Raw genomic sequence first — 16,898 nt, 5'->3', positions numbered from 1 at the left:
TGTGATTGCAAGCAGGGTACATCCGATCTCAGAGCTGCAGTTCAGCTGAGTGGGAGGAGCCCAACCTTGTGGGAGGAGCCAGACCTTTCCTCTGAAAACCAACCTTACAGCTGGTTAGGGCACGGTGCCTACAGCACTTGGAAACACTCCAAAGGGATTTGAAATGACATTTATAAATACTTGTAGGATATTCAGGGATACGAGCCTCTTTGTGCGAGGCACAGTGTGCTGAAATGACAAACACACCTTTGAATTGGATCACCATAAAAAGGTTTCCATGTTTGCTCGTAGACACACAGAATAGGGACAATTCATCTGTTGAGTGCTAGCTGTAACTACGAGCCAGAAATAAAATGGATGTGTAGTGCCAGTTACTAAGCACTGCTCTCAATAGACTTAAGATGAAAAATATACAGTAAAGTAACAGCATCCAAATATTTATTTGTCAAATTACAAAAAAGGGCCGCTTGATACAGGTGTTTCAAAATTTGACCTAACCACACCGACAAAGCAACTACAAACTCTCAACATAACTGAATATTAGCAGCATAATATCGCACCATGACCCGTCTTTAGAATTTCAACAACAGAAATCAACAGAGAACATTATACCTGCAGAAGACGCCCATAAACGTGTAGAAACATAAAGAGGATTGCCTCGGCTATACAGTGAAACACTGTGCCCTTAGTCCCCAGCAGCTGCTTTGGCACGGCCCTCTCAGATGTCGAGGAGTGTGACTGGGTGCAGCTGGTACAACACACCTTTAGTCTTCCTGTCTGTCTTCTGAACAATCTCCATCTTATGACTGGGCTCCACCTACACACACAGTCAATAATCTGTTTCACTAAATAGGATGGAAGCTACAGGCCTAGCAACTGTTGTATGGGTGGCCTGATACTAGTGACAGTTAAATGTTTTAGGAGATAAAAATAGAAGACGAAAGCCAATGTACAGCACTGGGTGCTGAGCGGAAGCCATACTGTACCTGGTTCCACTTCTTGGGGGTCTCGTGGTACACAGGGACGAGGTCTTCTCGAGGGGGCGACTTGGTAAACATCCTGATGCACAAAGACCCACCATGGATATGCTTCAATGGATATCCAGTGCATTTGACAAATGTGTCAAAACTATAGGTGTGTGTGTGGTGAGATGGTGGGTAACTGATGTGTGTGTGTGTGTGTGTGTGTGTGGTGGTGCATACCTGATGAGTGTGTGTACTGTGTGTGTTGTGTGTGTGTGTTTGTGAGGTGGTGCGTACCTGATGAGTGTGTGTACTGTGTGTGTTGTGTGTGTGTGTGTTTGTGAGGTGGTGCGTACCTGATGAGTGTGTGTACTGTGTGTGTGTTTGTGAGGTGGTGCGTACCTGATGAGGCGTTCTCTGCAGTCGTTCTGCAGGTTGCTGATCCGGTCGGGGCCCAGGTGCATGGGGCCATTGGGCCCCTCACACACCAGGCAGTTAATGGCCGCCCGCAAGGCGTTGATCTGAAAACCAATCAGAACACAGAGCTAACCGTCTGAAAGTTATCAAATGAAAGTTTTTCCTTTATCACACATGATGCGTTATCTTTAAGCGATGACAGAAACAGGACCTGCCTCTGTTATGTCCTCAACATCGAATTTGACGTCAAACACGATCTCCATGTCATGTTCAGGAAAGATGGCCTCCTGATACCGGCTGTTCCACCCCAGACCACAGATGGCGCCAGTGTAGCAGGTCCTATCTGCGTTGGTGCTGTAGAGGAGGACAGGAGGAAGTCAAGAGGACTAGGAGACACTTCCCTGACTATCCGGGCTGGTCTGTGTGTCTGGGAAACGACTGATGCGCAGACTGACCGTAGCTCCATCATGGGGGTGAACAGCATGGTGATGAGGGCAGGGAGACCATGGATGTGTGGCATCAGGGTGGTCTCCTTCAGCAGAATACATGAGCCTGCAGAGGAACACACACACACACACAGTCATTCACAAAAATACAGCTACCACCCTTATCTCAATCCCATCAGACTTCTCGAAGAGTGCCAGCGCTCCTCCCTGGCTGGGTACCTGAGGGGCTGACCGCCACCGACCCAGCCACCAGCACCCTCTGATGACTGTCCTGGGGGGTCTCGTTCAGGGCCACGCTGTTGATGCTATCTTTCTCGATGACCACGGACCTGCGTGGGCGACACATTCGTCAACACTGAGGAGGGTGAGTGTCAACTCTGGCCGACGCAGGCATGGGCCGTAACCCGCGGTAACGCGACCAGGGTGCTGACCTGTAGTGGTTGATGTTGCTGAGGCTGTGGAAGTTGACTCTGTGAGGGCTAGCCGGGCCGTGCACACGGGCCTGTGGAGACACGGCAGAAGCACATCCACCCAACACCCTCCCGTCAACACGGACGCTAACAAACACAGACGTTTCTTTAGAAACGTTAAAACAATCGGAAGTTCTGTTTTTGACTTGGGTAAAATTGGGCTAATTTCCTTTGACACCATGGGTGTGGCCCTAGTTCAGCCCCACCAGGAGCGAGAGCACAAAGAAACAAAAACAGCCCCAATGCTCCCCCTGCTGGCTGGATGACAGCTGATAAAAAAAGAAACACGATGCCACCTTGTGGTGACCAGTAGTACAGCACATAAACATTATTATCGGGTGCACTAGAGGGGAGGCAGAGTTTAAAAGGTGACCCAGCCCTAGGTGTGGTTTAGGAGTGAGCTCCCTGCCTTGGTTCTGGGGCTGGACTGGGAGAAGGACTGCAGCAGGCTGTTGATGAGCTCCCTCTCCTCCTCCTTCCGGGTCTTCCAGGAGCTGCTGGTGGCGTTGGGGACGAACGTGCCCTCCTGTATGTCCTTGTACAGGGACACCAGCACGTCGTGGCATTGCTGCAGGGAACACAACCAAACGACACATTGTGTTTCCTGGGCGGACGCTGAAAACCACATCTATTACCTCATGTCACCCAGGGAGACCAGGCCGAGACCACTAGGCCTGTACTCTGCCATCATGTGTCTTCTTTATAGGGTTTAGGTGCGGTTCTACCAGCGTATGTGAAGCCCTCTGTGACACTACATGGTGTAGTGGTTTAGAAATGGCTATACGAATACAATTTGATTTAATGTATTCGATTACAGCCCAACAGCCCGCCCAACCGCCAGTTCTGAGAAGCCCGAGGCCACTGCAGCCTCTCCCAATCCTGGTCCCCCGCGCCCCCCCGCGCCCCCCCTGCCCTGGACGTCCTACGTGTTTCCCTCTTCCAGCACACCTGATTCAAATGAATGGGTTGATATGAAGCTGAACAGAAGCCTGTCAACAACCCGTTCATTTGAATCAGGTGCGTTGAGAGCAGGGAAACATCTCGAACATGCAGGGCAGTGGAGCACCGGGATTCAGAACCACCCAGGGCTACTGATGCGTGCAGGTCTGGTCCAGACACCTTGGACTCGAAACATTCCTCCGCCTTGAGGGCGTGTCCCTCCTGCACCATGACGTCCAGCACGCTGACGTTGACGGGGTCTGTGTCCGTGCTGATGAGCAGGTCCACGCGCATCACACCATGCAGGATGGAGAATAGGGACACCACCAGGGCACGGCTCTTCACAAGCGTGATGAAGCGGTTGCGGGCGCGGGTGCTCCACTGGTCCCCCAGGATCAGAGACTGGGCAGAGGGACGCATCCCTGTGATCCGGAACTCCTGAGCCTGGAGGGGAGACAGATGGCTGAGCGGTTAGGGAATTGGGCTAGCAATCACAAGGTTGCCGGTTCGATTCTCGGCAGTGCCCAAGGACACAACGTCACCCTACTTGCCTCGGGGGGGAATGTCCCTGTACTTACTGTAGGTCGCTCTGGATAAGAGCGTCTGCTAAATGACTAAATGTAAATGAGACACTGAGATGGCAGCTAGCAGCACGCGACTCATTTGTAAAGAGGGGAATGGTCCTCGCTGAGAGGAGCGTGGTGTTCAGACTGAGACTGAGCTGGTACCTGGAAGGGCAGGGCTGTGAGATCAGCAGGCAGCTCTCTCAGACTGCTGCAGGACACCAGAGCAGTGTTGCCAAAGTCCAGGAAGAACACCTGGAAGACAGACAAAATAAGGTTTTTAGATTTTTTTTTAATGACAAACCTACAATCAGAGCTGGCAGAAGTACACACATCCTTCACTCAAGTAGAAGTACAGATACTGTTTAAAAAGACAGTTGAAGTACTGACTACACTTGTGTGTGTGTGTGTGTGTGTGTGCGTGCGTACCTCCACAGAGCTGCCTCGGATGTGCAGGATCTTGGCTCGGTAGAAGAGGTCCTGCTCATGGCTCTCAGAGAAGGGCGCTAGGCACAGCAGGTTGGGGAACACGGACACAGGAACAGGAAGCAGCGCTCTGGTGTTGATCTGGGCCGTCAGGTGACGCTGCTTCTCCATGCTGGCCTCGTCGGCCTGGTAACCCCAGAAGTGCCCCACCTCCACCACCTGCAGGCGGGGCGCAGAGCTGGGGTCACGCCTCTGGTAACTGCTTTTCTGTTAACTGTGCTTTTCTGTGTTTACTGTTCTAACTATACTGTATGCATGCATGTCATCTACGTGTTCATGAGGCTCTGTACAGACTGTGGCAACACATTTCCTTGGAAAAGGACAATAAAGAATAGTTAAATCAATCCATCAGTCAATATGATCTATCTGTAGCCCCCATCCTCCCTGTACTGCACTCGCCTCAAAACCCAAGAAGGCCTCGTCTACATAGAGCCTCAGGTACCACTGACTGTCTGAAGAGGGTCAGAGGGACTGTTCTAGAAGGGTGCCCCAGCACGACTGACCTCGGTGATGTTTACGATGAAGATGGGGTTGGAGGGGAGCTTGTCTGTGTCGACGCTGCTGCTCAGCACCCCCACAGGGCACACGGAGTGCTTCTGGAGGTCCACGTTCACCCTGCAAACCACCACACGGCTCAAGCACACTAGCCACGGGCCCCTGAGGACAATGCCTGTTTGGTCTTTGACAGTTTTAATAAAAGTTTAATTAAAAGGTCACAGTGGTTTTAGCTATGTGGGATCCTTTAAGAGAAGCACACAGCAGAACTGAGAGAGGAGTCAGTGAGCTGGATCATTGTGTTAGTGAGTCTGCAACAGTGTAATCCCAACTCCATGTACACGGAGAGAGAGAGACAGAGAAAGAAAAAAAGGGAGGGGAATGATGGGGGTGTAGATCTGCCCAAATCGGCCCTCGCAGAGTCTGGGTGCAGGCACTGGAGGGTCAAACAGAGTTCTGACATGTCAGGTTCTATCAGGCTGGGATGAGCGCACTGTGCAGCTTTTGGGGATGAGGAAAGATGGGACACAGGCATATCCCTCAGTTAATAAAAAAAAACATGGTCCCACCCACATTTGAAAACCAACCTACGACCCTGGTGTGAGGGCACCCTGGGGCGAGGGCACCCTGGGGCGAGGGCACCCTGGGGCGAGGGCACCCTGGGGCGAGGGCACCCTGGGGCGAGGGCACCCTGGGGCGAGGGCACCCTGGGGCGAGGGCACCCTGGGGCGAGGGCACCCTGGGGTGAGGGCACCCTGGGGTGAGGGCACCCTGGGGTGAGGGCACCCTGGGGTGAGGGCACCCTGGTGTGAGGGCATGAGATGTGATAGCATCTCACCAGGGTGCCCCTGTGTGTGAGGGCACCCTACCGTGTGTGTCTCATGTGGAAGATGGACTTCCCCCCAGCGCGTGTCTCCACCTCGTCGCTGGGGTGCACCAGCAGGTCCAGGGGCAGCCTCTGCTGGGCCAGCAGCAGGGCCAGGGACACCTCGGGGAGCACCCCGCACCTCCGCGTAGAGGTGCGGTAAAACTCCACAAAGGCTCTGAACACACACACACACACACAACCAAGAGACGTCAAGTCTGAGCGGACGGTGCTGGAGCTCTCAGATCAGAAGGCCGGCAGCGTGAGGTGAGCGCTGGACGCGGTGACGCCCCGGCTCTGAGTGTGACGTACCTGGAGCCATCGAAGGATATGGCCTTGACCTGGCCACACTGGCGGAACAGGGACTGCAGCTGCTTGTAGTAGAGGAAGCTGTATGGAGGCAGGTTCCTCACCTGAGGGCAGACGTCAGTGGGTTGACGAGGAACGCAACCACACAGAAGGCTAAGCTAACAGCATAACAATGTCATATGATGACGTTGGTGATGACATCATAGGTAAAGAATCTAACAAACGAGGAGAAACCTAAGTCTATCAATAAAAAAAGGGTTGATTGAGATGTTTGTTAGCAAGAGCTAACGGATCATTAGATCATTCCATCCTTGTGAGTCAGATGGCTGAGTGGTTAGGGAATCAGAAGGTTGCTAGTTCGATTCCCGGCTATGCCAACCAAATGACGTTGTGTCCTTGGGCAAGGCACTGCACCCTACTTGCCTTGGGGGAATGTCCCTGTACTTACTGTAAGTCGCTCTGGATAAGAGCGTCTGCTAAATGTAATGTAAATCCTAGTGAGTCGTGGTCCTAATAATAGGTAGTAGGTAAGTTAGTAGGTAGGTTACAGAGTGGCTTTTATACCATGAAATAAACTACAGCTTCTGTAGAAATCCGTCCTTCTAGGGCACAGCATGACGTTGTCATCTAGTGTTCATCGTTTGTATACATGCTTTATAGGGTTAACATGATATCACATCTCATTATGGATTTCAGGTGTCTTTACTGCCTGCTGCCATTCTCCTGGGCTAGGGCCAGTTCGCTGTATAGAACGTAAGAACGTAGAAGTAACGTCCAGAACATGTACAACCCATGACCTCTGCTCGACATGTGCCGAGCACCGACTGAAAATCCATCCCATCACTTACATTTTACATTTTGTCATTTAGTCATTTAGCAGACACTCTTATCCAGAGCGACTTACAGGAAGTACAGGGACATTCCCCCCGAGGCAAGTAGGGTGAAGTGCCTTGCCCAAGGACACAACGTCATTTTGCACGGCCGGGAATCGAACTGGCAACCTTCAGATTACTAGCCCGATTACTTACTTACCAGGACTGTGGTTGTCGGGTCGTTTCCCGACAGCTCTTTAGAAGCCAGCTCTTCGTCCATTTCTCCCTGCATGAAGTAGTTGGGGTAATAAGCTGCCGCGATGACCACCTGACGTGGAAACAAGAGGACGGTACAGTAGATAAACGCTCTGAATAGACGTGTCAGGTGATATCATACACGAGGGCTGAATACTGTCGTAATATCCCATCCCTAAGAGTCTCCTGCCAGGCGCATTGTGATGCCCTCTGTGACATGGCTTGTGATGCCCTCTGTGACATGGCTTGTGATGCCCTCTGTGACATGGCTTGTGATGCCCTCTGTGACATGGCTTGTGATGCCCTCTGTGACATGGCTTGTGATGCCCTCTGTGACATGGCTTGTGATGCCCTCTGTGACATGGCTTGTGATGCCCTCTGTGACATGGCTTGTGATGCCCTCTGTGACATAGCTTGTCAAAAGGACAATAGAAAATACAATTGGATGTGACCTGCAGGAGGAACTGTTGCTTGTGGTGGCTGGAGTAGTCCATGTGTGCGGGGCTCTCCACCACGTGCATGTTGAACTGGGATACTCTCTTCTTCAGGTCCTCGTACAGCTCTGCCACCTGTCGGTCACAGTCGGGAGGGGTCAGGGGTCACCCGGCAGTACATTATCTATACATGTTTGGCTTTTACAGCTGCAGCATGGGTGAAAAAACAAGCCCCAGATAAATGTTCCACTTTACAATAAAAGTTGATCTTAATGTTGGCAGTGACAGACAGAGAGGGGAAGAGGTGTCGACGGTCCAGGGAGGATTTGAACCCAGGCCACTGCGGGAAGACCTCAGCCTACACGGTACATACACTTCCTGTGAGCTACCGGGGCACCCCCGGTTCCTCTTAATCATAACCCACCCGTGACGCCCAGAGTAGAACCTGTACCTCTCTGATCCTCTTGATCTGGATGCAGTTCTCCTTGCCCCACTGAAGCTCATCCTACAGAGAGCACACACACATCACTACACATCCACCACACTACACATCCGCCACACTACACATCCGCCACACTACACATCCGCCACACTACACATCCGCCTCACTACACATCCGCCTCACTACACATCCACCTCACTACACATCCGCCACACTACACATCCGCCTCACTACACATCCACCTCACTACACATCCACCTCACTACACATCCACCACACTACACATCCACCACACTACACATCCACCACACTACACATCCACCACACTACACATCCACCTCACTACACATCCACCACACTACACATCCACCTCACTACACATCCACCACACTACACATCCACCTCACTACACATCCACCTCACTACACATCCACCTCACTACACATCCACCACACTACACATCCACCACACTACACATCCACCACACTACACATCCACCACACTACACATCCACCTCACTACACATCCACCACACTACACATCCACCACACTACACATCCACCTCACTACACATCCACCTCACTACACATCCACCTCACTACACATCCACCACACTACACATCCACCACACTACACATCCACCTCACTACACATCCACCACACTACACATCCGCCTCACTACACATCCACCTCACTACACATCCACCTCACTACACATCCGCCTCACTACACATCCGCCTCACTACACATCCGCCTCACTACACATCCGCCTCACTACACATCCACCACACTACACATCCGCCACACTACACATCCGCCACACTACACATCCACCTCACTACACATCCACCACACTACACATCCACCACACTACACATCCACCACACTACACATCCACCACACTACACATCCACCGCACGCACAGATGACTCACAAGCCTGTATACACTTTAGAAACACCATCACATCTCTGCCACAGGTGTGTTTTATCCAGGTCTCTCACCTTAGGGTGCCTCAGCTCTCCTTTGCTCCTGGACGTGTGCCAAGCCTGGTGGGAAGACAACACAGGCAGTGTAAACAGCACGTCGCTGCATCATCAGGCGTGTGATCAATAATGGTGCCAGCTTGTGTGTGATATAAATTGCTGTGATCTTTCACCTTGAATGCGTTGACAAAAGCGATGGCATCACTTGGAACACCATGTGCAAAAGACAGTTTGCTCCTGAAAATAAAAAATGCATTTAAAAAAAGTTGAAAATGTGACAGACAGAATAAAAAGATGCCTGCTATACAGATTCCCAGTTGGATCTAGGGACGATCCTTAACTGTCTATATCCAGTATGCTGTAGCTCTCACTGTCCACACTGGCGATGTAGACTCACCTGTAACCTGCCAGCTGCTGTAGGGTAGGCATGGCAAAGAAGCTCTTCAGAGAGAGGGAGGCGGCTGAGAGAGAGAGAGAGAGAGAGAGAGAGAGAGAGAGAGAGAGAGAGAGAGAGAGACTCAGACCTGATTCAAATAAACGGGTCATTACCAGGCTTCTGCAGAGCTTCATGAAAACCTGTTCGTTTGAAATCCAGCGTGCTGGAAGAGGGAAACATCTAAAGCATGCAGGACAGGGTGTCCCTGAGGACCAGGCCTACAGACCACTGCAAGGTGGACAGACCTATGATGAGACACTCCTCCAGGCTGCCGAAGGCATGGCCCAGCACGATCAGCTTGCCCAGGTGCAGGTCCACGGGGAGGTGAGCCAGCACCCGGCCCAGGAAGGTCAGCTCTCCGTCGAAGCATTTCTGATCAGGCCCGTCGCTGCTCACAGAGAGCGCACCCATCTGAAGTGGACGACACACAGAACAAACAATCCAATCGGGAAAACAAATCCGATACACTCCGTCAAACGGAATTGCCCTACATCCATCACACCTGACACACACACACACGCTGAAAGAGCTAACGCTAGCCGACACACAGCCCCTGACGCAGCACTTCGGATCCCGAACGGCTGATGTGAAGTGACTGATGAGTGTTCGCCACTCCACACAGGTAATTAAGACATGATACAAGCAGCACGGCTTGTCTGGCGACGGTTGCGGTGCCACCATGACGTTGAGCATCGACACATCCGTCTAGGGGCCTGGCGTCCCTGCGAGCACCTCTTTGAGCTGAAGCACGGTCCTCTCGATGTCGTCGAGGTTGGGGGGCGACAGGGCGGTGGACAGCAGGGAGCGCGGGTCGCCCATGTCCAGCAGCTTCACCTTCAGCATGCTGTAGGCCAGGGGCGCGCGCTGGAGACACAACACACAACCTGTGAATGATGCGACGGGCTCCGCGCCCGACACGGGATGAAGACACTCCGCTCTCTCTCACCAGCATCTCAGGAATGGAGAAGTCTGGGATTTCGTTCTCCCAGAACTCCTTGGACACCAGGCGGTAACAGTAGCCCTTGGAAACTCGCCCTGCCCTGCCTGAAAGAGAGAAAGAGGGCTACAGAAGGGATCAGATCTGGTCGTGTTAGGTCTGAGGTAAGTGTTGTCCAGTACTACAGTACCTCTGCGCTGGTTGCAGTTGGTCTTGGAGGCCCAGGTGAGGCAGAGGGACTGGTACTTAGTCTCTTTGTCACAGATCAAGTGTCGTGCTAGACAGAAGTCAATCACTACCACCAAACACACACCATGAGGAGAACACGTTAGCCACGGCCAGGCCACAACAGTGGTCCCCAGAGGACTTAAGTCACAGAAGTCACAGAAGAGAAGGGATTAAACTCCTACCGTATTTCACATCAGAAACAGTGACTGAGCTTTCTGCAATGTTGGTTGACAGTATGATCTGTGGAGATGGACGAGCACAAACACACACACACGCTGTGGACAGCCGAAACACACAATTTTAACCGTGATAACTATAAACCTGTGGACTCACCTTCCTGTACCCTGGAACGGGAACCAAGAAAACGCCATTCTGCTCTTCCAGAGTCACGGAAGAGTGGAGAGGGTACACCTGCAGTCTGGAACATTCCAATCCAACGTGCTCCGTTAGAGACGGTACCAAACACACCGGAGCAGAACGATGCGATGCTCGCAGGACGGCACACAGGACAGCACCCACCTCTTGCGCGCCAGCTTGGCCAGAGCCTCCTGCATGTAGTGGATCTCAGCCAGGCCCGGCAGGAACACCAGCACGCTGCCGCGCTCTGGCAGAGTCAGGCTCATGTCTCTCTCTGTCCGGCTGCCCACGCAGACACGTTGGCAGGGGGAGATGAAGAGAGGGATGAGAGCGCTGAACTATCGCGTTATTAAAAAACATAACGAGAGATTTGGAACTGTTTTGAAATTGAAGTTTGGAGTTTTTGGAAACATCTTGATTCCCAACCTCTCATCTTTGGCCTCCATCTCATCAAATCTTTGGATGAGGCCGACGGCAATATTGTACATCTCCACCGTGATGAGGAGCGAGTCCGGATGAGGGGATTCCACCTGCGACGCACACACACACACAAGATAAGCAGGCGTCTTCCACAAACACAAGTAACACTCTCAATGTCATCCTTCCTCCTCACCCTGTAGGGGACGAGGCTGTGGATGTCATCCAGGTAGAAGTCCTCGATGCCAAAGGGGGCCCCCTCCACCTCAAACACGTAGGCTGGGTTCATCTGGCTGCGGATCGGGGTGCCGAAGTACTCGGCGAACTCCGTGCAGCTGATGGTGGCTGACATGAGGATGATCTATACAGCCCAGCAGAAAAAAAGAGTGCAAGAAATCTTGTGAGGAGCTACTGAATGAGGGCTCCCCCTTCTGATTGGAGGAGGGTGAGCAGGGATGTGTAGCAGAGAGGTGGAGCAGGGAGGTGTAGCAGGGATGTGTATCAGGGAGGTGGAGCAGGGAGGTGTAGCAGGGATGTGTATCAGGGAGGTGTAGCACGGAGATGTAGCAGGGATGTGTATCAGGGAGGTGGAGCAGGGATGTGTATCAGGGAGGTGTAGCAGGGATGTGTATCAGGGAGGTGGAGCAGGGAGGTGTAGCAGGGATGTGGAGCAGGGATGTGTATCAGGGAGGTGGAGCACGGAGATGTAGCAGGGATGTGTATCAGGGAGGTGGAGCAGGGATGTGTATCAGGGAGGTGGAGCAGGGATGTGTATCAGGGAGGTGGAGCAGGGATGTGGAGCAGGGATGTGAAGCAGGGATGTGGAGCAGGGAGGTGGAGCAGGGAGAAGTGGAGCAGGGAGGTGTAGCAGGGATGTGTATAAGGGAGGTGGAGCAGGGATGTATATCAGGGATGTGTATCAGGGATGTGAAGTAGGGAGGTGGTGCAGTGAGGTGGTGCAGTGAGGTGGTGCAGTGAGGTGGTTCAGGGAGGTGGTGCAGTGAGGTGGTGCAGGGAGGTGGTGCAGGGAGGTGGTGCAGGGAGGTGGTGCAGGGAGGTGGTGCAGGGAGGTGGTGCAGGGAGGTGGTGCAGGGAGGTGGTGCAGGGAGGTGGTGCAGTGAGGTGGTGCAGGGAGGTGGTGCAGGGAGGTGGTGCAGGGAGGTGGTGCAGGGAGGTGGTGCAGGGAGGTGGTGCAGGGAGGTGGTGCAGTGAGGTGGTGCAGGGAGGTGGTGCAGGGAGGTGGTGCAGGGAGGTGGTGCAGGGAGGTGGTGCAGGGAGGTGGTGCAGGGAGGTGGTGCAGTGAGGTGGTGCAGGGAGGTGGTGCAGGGAGGTGGTGCAGTGAGGTGGTGCAGTGAGGTGGTGCAGGGAGGTGGTGCAGGGAGGTGGTGCAGTGAGGTGGTGCAGGGAGGTGGTGCAGGGAGGTGGTGCAGGGAGGTGGTGCAGGGAGGTGGTGCAGGGAGGTGGTGCAGGGAGGTGGTGCAGGGAGGTGGTGCAGGGAGAGGGCGACGGTACCTTGACGAAGCGAGAGTTGGACCGCAGCAGCATCCTCACCACTAGCAGCAGGAAGTCCAGCTCCTCGGTCCGCTCGTGAACCTGGAACACGTTTACCCAGCTCACCACAAGCACAACCCTTACATCTGTTCTCTACATTGTCCTTACAGTGTACTGAATTTGTCCATTCCCACACATATATTAAAGCTGTCAATAAGTCAGTATGTTTGTACTTTTAAATATTATACTTGTTGCTTGGGACTACACCACACCGGCTTCTGTGGAACCATAGAGGCCGGTGTGTGGCCCATATCTCATATATTTTATATATTTAATTGTACTCCTAGTGCTGTTCTGTACCCTGCTGCTGTTGCAAACTACAATTTCCCCACTGTGGGACAATAAAAAGGATTATCTTATCTTATAGAGGTAACCAGCCCATCATTTCCCTCATATGACATTTGAGTGATGTCATTATCACCTCATCTATGAAGATATGTGAGAACTCAGTCAGGCTCTTGGCCCCCACCAGCTTCTGCAGGAGCACTCCTGTGGTCATGTAGATCAGTCTGGTGTGCTCAGTGGCCATCTTCTCCAGACCAACCTGAAACATTCACACACATGCTGTACACACGACTCAAAGCGTGTACGCAACAGGTACGAACATAATAAAAGTGTACAATCTCGTAGGAAGGTATAGGTTATAGTATAGGGGAATTGCAGCTGTGACGTCACCTGCTCTGGTAAACCCAGATCCTAACCCAGAGCACAACATGACTCATGTAGAAAACACAACAAGAGCCGTCTAAACATGCATGCCCGCCCGAGGAGATGCTCTCAAGTCCTTGAACTCCTTCGTCTCAAACTCATCCCCCATATTACTTTCAATCACTCCAGAGACTAAAAGATAGACGAGAGAGAGAGCAAGAAAGAGAGGGAGAGAGAGAGGGAGAAAGAAAAGACTGAGAAAAGGAGAAAAGAGAGAGAGCAAGAACGAGAGAGCGCGAGAGAGAACAACCAAGACTGTGAGAGAGAGAGAGAGAGAGAGAGAGAACAACCAAGACTGTGAGAGAGAGAGAGAGAGAGAGAGAGAGAGAGAGAGAGAGAGAGAGAGAGAGAGAGAGAGAGAGAGAGAGAGAGAGCGCAGTATGAACATCCTCTTCATTTCCCTCAGGCCAGCGACAGACCAGAACTCCTGGATAAAAGCCTCTCTCAGGGCAGGGCTGGGAGGGTCGGGTCCCTGTGAGAGCAGATAATGCCACTGTGCTCTCCACAGGTCCTCAAGGCCTACAGCCCATCAGTTCATCCAGCTGTCCTCAAAAAGACATTGATGGGGGGCTCTCTAAAACATACACTCGCTCCGACATCAGCCGGATAACAACCATGATGGTGGTTATGCACTCGTCAGCGCCCTGAGCCCTCTGCAAAAGAGATGTGTGGCTCAATCTAACACATTATAGTTCAGTCATGTATAACGAGTCCCCTTGCCCAACAGTATCTCACTCCCCGCTCACTGTCAAGACTGCCAGCGACATCACCCCGTCCTATAATCTGCACCAGCAGCAGCAGAGATGTTATATTTAGACGAGTCTGCCTTTTCAAAACGCTCTGCACAATACAAGCAGACAGCCTGGGAGCAGCATGGACGCCTGTCCACCCCACGCCTGCCTTTGAGAGAGATCTGTCAACTTCTTTACGGAAATCAATCAAGGGTAGCACTCCCACTGGAGACTTGACACCTACTGATCCACATAAACACGGAGAAAAACTAAATGCTGCCATCTCACTTCTTACATTTCTTTCCTAAATTCGCCCCCAAAAAATCCACGTTATGAATAGCACAGGGAACATGCCACATCTAAATACTTAATAAATAAACCGTTTTGGGGGGTTTGTTACTGTGTGGGTCGTTCACCAACCTGATAGCCCACGATGCTTCCCAGGGTGCACTTGCGCTCTCTGGCAACCCAGCGAGCGATGCTGCTGGCTCCGATCTTCCTGGGCTGGGTGACCACCAGGTTGCAGGGGGTGTTCTTCTCGTTGTAGTAGTCCAGGATGAACTGGGGCAGCAGGGTGGTCTTCCCGCTGCCCGTGGCTCCCCGGATGATCACCACGGGGTTGTTCTCTATCAGAGAGATCAGCTGGAAACACACACACACACCAGGTCACACATGCACTATGGACCAGGTGGTTATGAGTCAGGTGGCTGAGCGGTGAGGGAGTCGGGCTAGTTCGATTCCCGGTCATGCCAACTGACGTTGTGTCCTTGGGCAAGGCCCTTCACCCTACTTGCCTCGGGGGAATGTCCCTGTACTTACTGTAAGTCGCTCTGGATAAGAGCGTCTGCTAAATGACTAAATGTAAATGTATGAACTGGTGAACATTCTTGTAGAGAACTCTGGTCTCACACACACAAGCAAAAGCCTGTGTGTGTGTGTTTGCATAGAGGGCTTTTACCTCCTGTCGGTTCTTAGTAATAGGCAAGTTAGGGTACTCATAACTGGTCAATGCCGGTCCATCTGCAGAGGGATTAGGAAATGTAACACAGAGACATGCAGACATAAGCTCACATTCTTCTGTGTAGTTCAGAGAACACCTTCTCCTGGTGACGACCACGTTCACAAGTGCAGGAATGGAGAACTCACCACCCGAGACGTGTGCGTTTCCTGCTTTGTTCGGCGGTCCGCCTCGGGAGTCCTGTTTCCTGGGGCTGTCCTGATCCTGGGGGTCCTGTGCAGGACTGGAGGAAAACATGCGTAGCAGCAAACACATTCCATCAGGGCATGCCAGCGAGACACACAATCTGGCTTCTGGCTTAAACGTGTTTCGTTCATGTTCATGTCCTTTGACATGCTTAACTTTATGAACAGGCATGATTAAGGCCTGTGACGTGTACAAATGTATCTGTGTACGGATGCATTTAAAAGGAGAAGGTTCCCCCAGTCATATTTGTCGTCTTTTTGCATTGAATGTGGTAATCAAGCTATCTCCAGGGCAGCTGATAGCAGCACCGTTTAGTGAGACAGTAATCCAGGCAGAAAACCGTGTTTTTCCTCTGCTTAGCAGTCGTGCTACTGGGCACGGAGGGTGGATTTCTCACACTAGCTTTGTCACCATGAATAAGTATTCCTGAAAAAACACAGTCCTCTGTAAGGCCACTGAGTTTGCTTTTGTCAAGAGTGACTGGACTGAAAATCGCTCTCTTTTCACTCTATCTGAATCCGTTCTGTATAACAACTCACCCGCTTCTTTCTCTCGAACAAATTAATGTTCCTCCCAAGTCTCTCATCTCTCCCTCCCTCCCTCCTCTGCCCTCTCCTCCCTGGCCGACCCATCCAGGCCTGGGGCAGCGTGGCAGAGAAAGCAGCCCCAGTCGTGTCTGTCTCTCTCCAGGCGAGAGGAGGACTTTATCAGCTCAGCAGACAGACACACTGTCAGAGCTGGGAGCAGCTCTCTCTCTCTCTCTCTCTCACACTCACTCTCTCTCTCTCTCTCTCTCTCTCTCCCTCTCTCTCTCTCTCTCTCACACTCTCTCTCAGATTCCTATGCACAGGCATTGCCTCACACACAAGCTGAAAAACACACAAATGCATATGGGCACGCAATCACACGCACACACTCCCGCACAAGCAGCGAAGCAGCTGATCTTCCGACAGAGCGGCGCAGAGGAAAGGCGAGGTGAGAGCAGAGAGGTGCCAGCTGAGTCAGAGGGCAGTGTGGGAGCAGGGAGTCCACTGGAGACGCTTCACAGGACGGAAGGACTCACAAGAGAGGAGCAGGACAAGTTACGCCAGCCTGGAGAAGCCAGAGAAGCTTTTTTCTCCCAGAAAAGGACGGCATGATATTGGGATTAGCGCTGCTAGACGACAGAAGGGTTTGAGAAGAACCTTTCAGCCGCTGGGAGGAGAAGAGCCTTGGAGAGAAACGTTCATGAAGGAGGATGTAGCCTAACCCGTGTCTGAGCATCTTACAGGGAGCCACGAGATGAAGGCTACATGGTCTGACACTTGGAGAAAGAGAAGCAGAGATTCTACTGTGTAAGAAGTCTATCAGTCTGTCCTTATCGGACCTCTCTCACTTCCTAGGCTTCTCACTGCAGTACTCGGCAGCGGTAAGTACCAAACCAGAAACTACAAGAACCTTTTTCAGCTTA

General features: G+C 52.2%; 1 protein-coding gene across 1 annotated transcript; it reads right to left on the bottom strand.

Annotated features, from left to right (window-relative positions):
- Positions 1-450: 450 nt before the first annotated feature.
- Positions 451-16,097, bottom strand: tdrd9 (tudor domain containing 9). Its single transcript, XM_067242685.1, has 35 exons — positions 15,988-16,097; positions 15,391-15,485; positions 15,203-15,264; positions 14,665-14,886; positions 13,227-13,349; positions 12,767-12,847; positions 11,451-11,615; positions 11,264-11,367; positions 11,000-11,119; positions 10,814-10,898; positions 10,663-10,720; positions 10,443-10,547; positions 10,262-10,359; positions 10,048-10,179; positions 9,561-9,726; positions 9,277-9,340; positions 9,053-9,116; positions 8,898-8,942; positions 7,905-7,958; positions 7,472-7,588; positions 6,985-7,092; positions 5,956-6,056; positions 5,648-5,821; positions 4,787-4,898; positions 4,227-4,442; positions 3,963-4,052; positions 3,415-3,678; positions 2,705-2,863; positions 2,257-2,327; positions 2,045-2,154; positions 1,835-1,931; positions 1,595-1,733; positions 1,365-1,483; positions 987-1,059; positions 451-817 (listed from the first exon to the last, which is right to left on the bottom strand). The coding sequence occupies exons 1-35, from the start codon at positions 16,032-16,034 to the stop codon at positions 719-721; spliced, it is 3,939 nt and encodes a 1,312-aa protein (XP_067098786.1). The 5' UTR covers positions 16,035-16,097; the 3' UTR covers positions 451-718.
- Positions 16,098-16,898: the final 801 nt, after the last annotated feature.

The sequence above is a fragment of the Osmerus mordax genome, chromosome 9, assembly GCF_038355195.1.
Source record: "Osmerus mordax isolate fOsmMor3 chromosome 9, fOsmMor3.pri, whole genome shotgun sequence".
NCBI classification, from domain to species: Eukaryota; Metazoa; Chordata; class Actinopteri; order Osmeriformes; family Osmeridae; genus Osmerus; species Osmerus mordax.
Note: the sequence above shows the minus strand (reverse complement) of the source record. Positions and strands in the feature narration are given on the sequence as shown.

Excerpts from the sequence above, each read along its gene's own strand:
- tdrd9 (XM_067242685.1), bottom strand. The coding sequence starts at position 16,034 with ATGAGAGACTTGGGAGGAACATTAATTTGTTCGAGAGAAAGAAGCGG. Across the intron at positions 14,887-15,202 it reads TTACTAAGAACCGACAGGAG|CTGATCTCTCTGATAGAGAA; the intron begins GTAAAAGCCCTC and ends GTGTGTTTCCAG. Across the intron at positions 2,328-2,704 it reads AGTCCAGCCCCAGAACCAAG|GCCCGTGTGCACGGCCCGGC; the intron begins GCAGGGAGCTCA and ends GTGTCTCCACAG.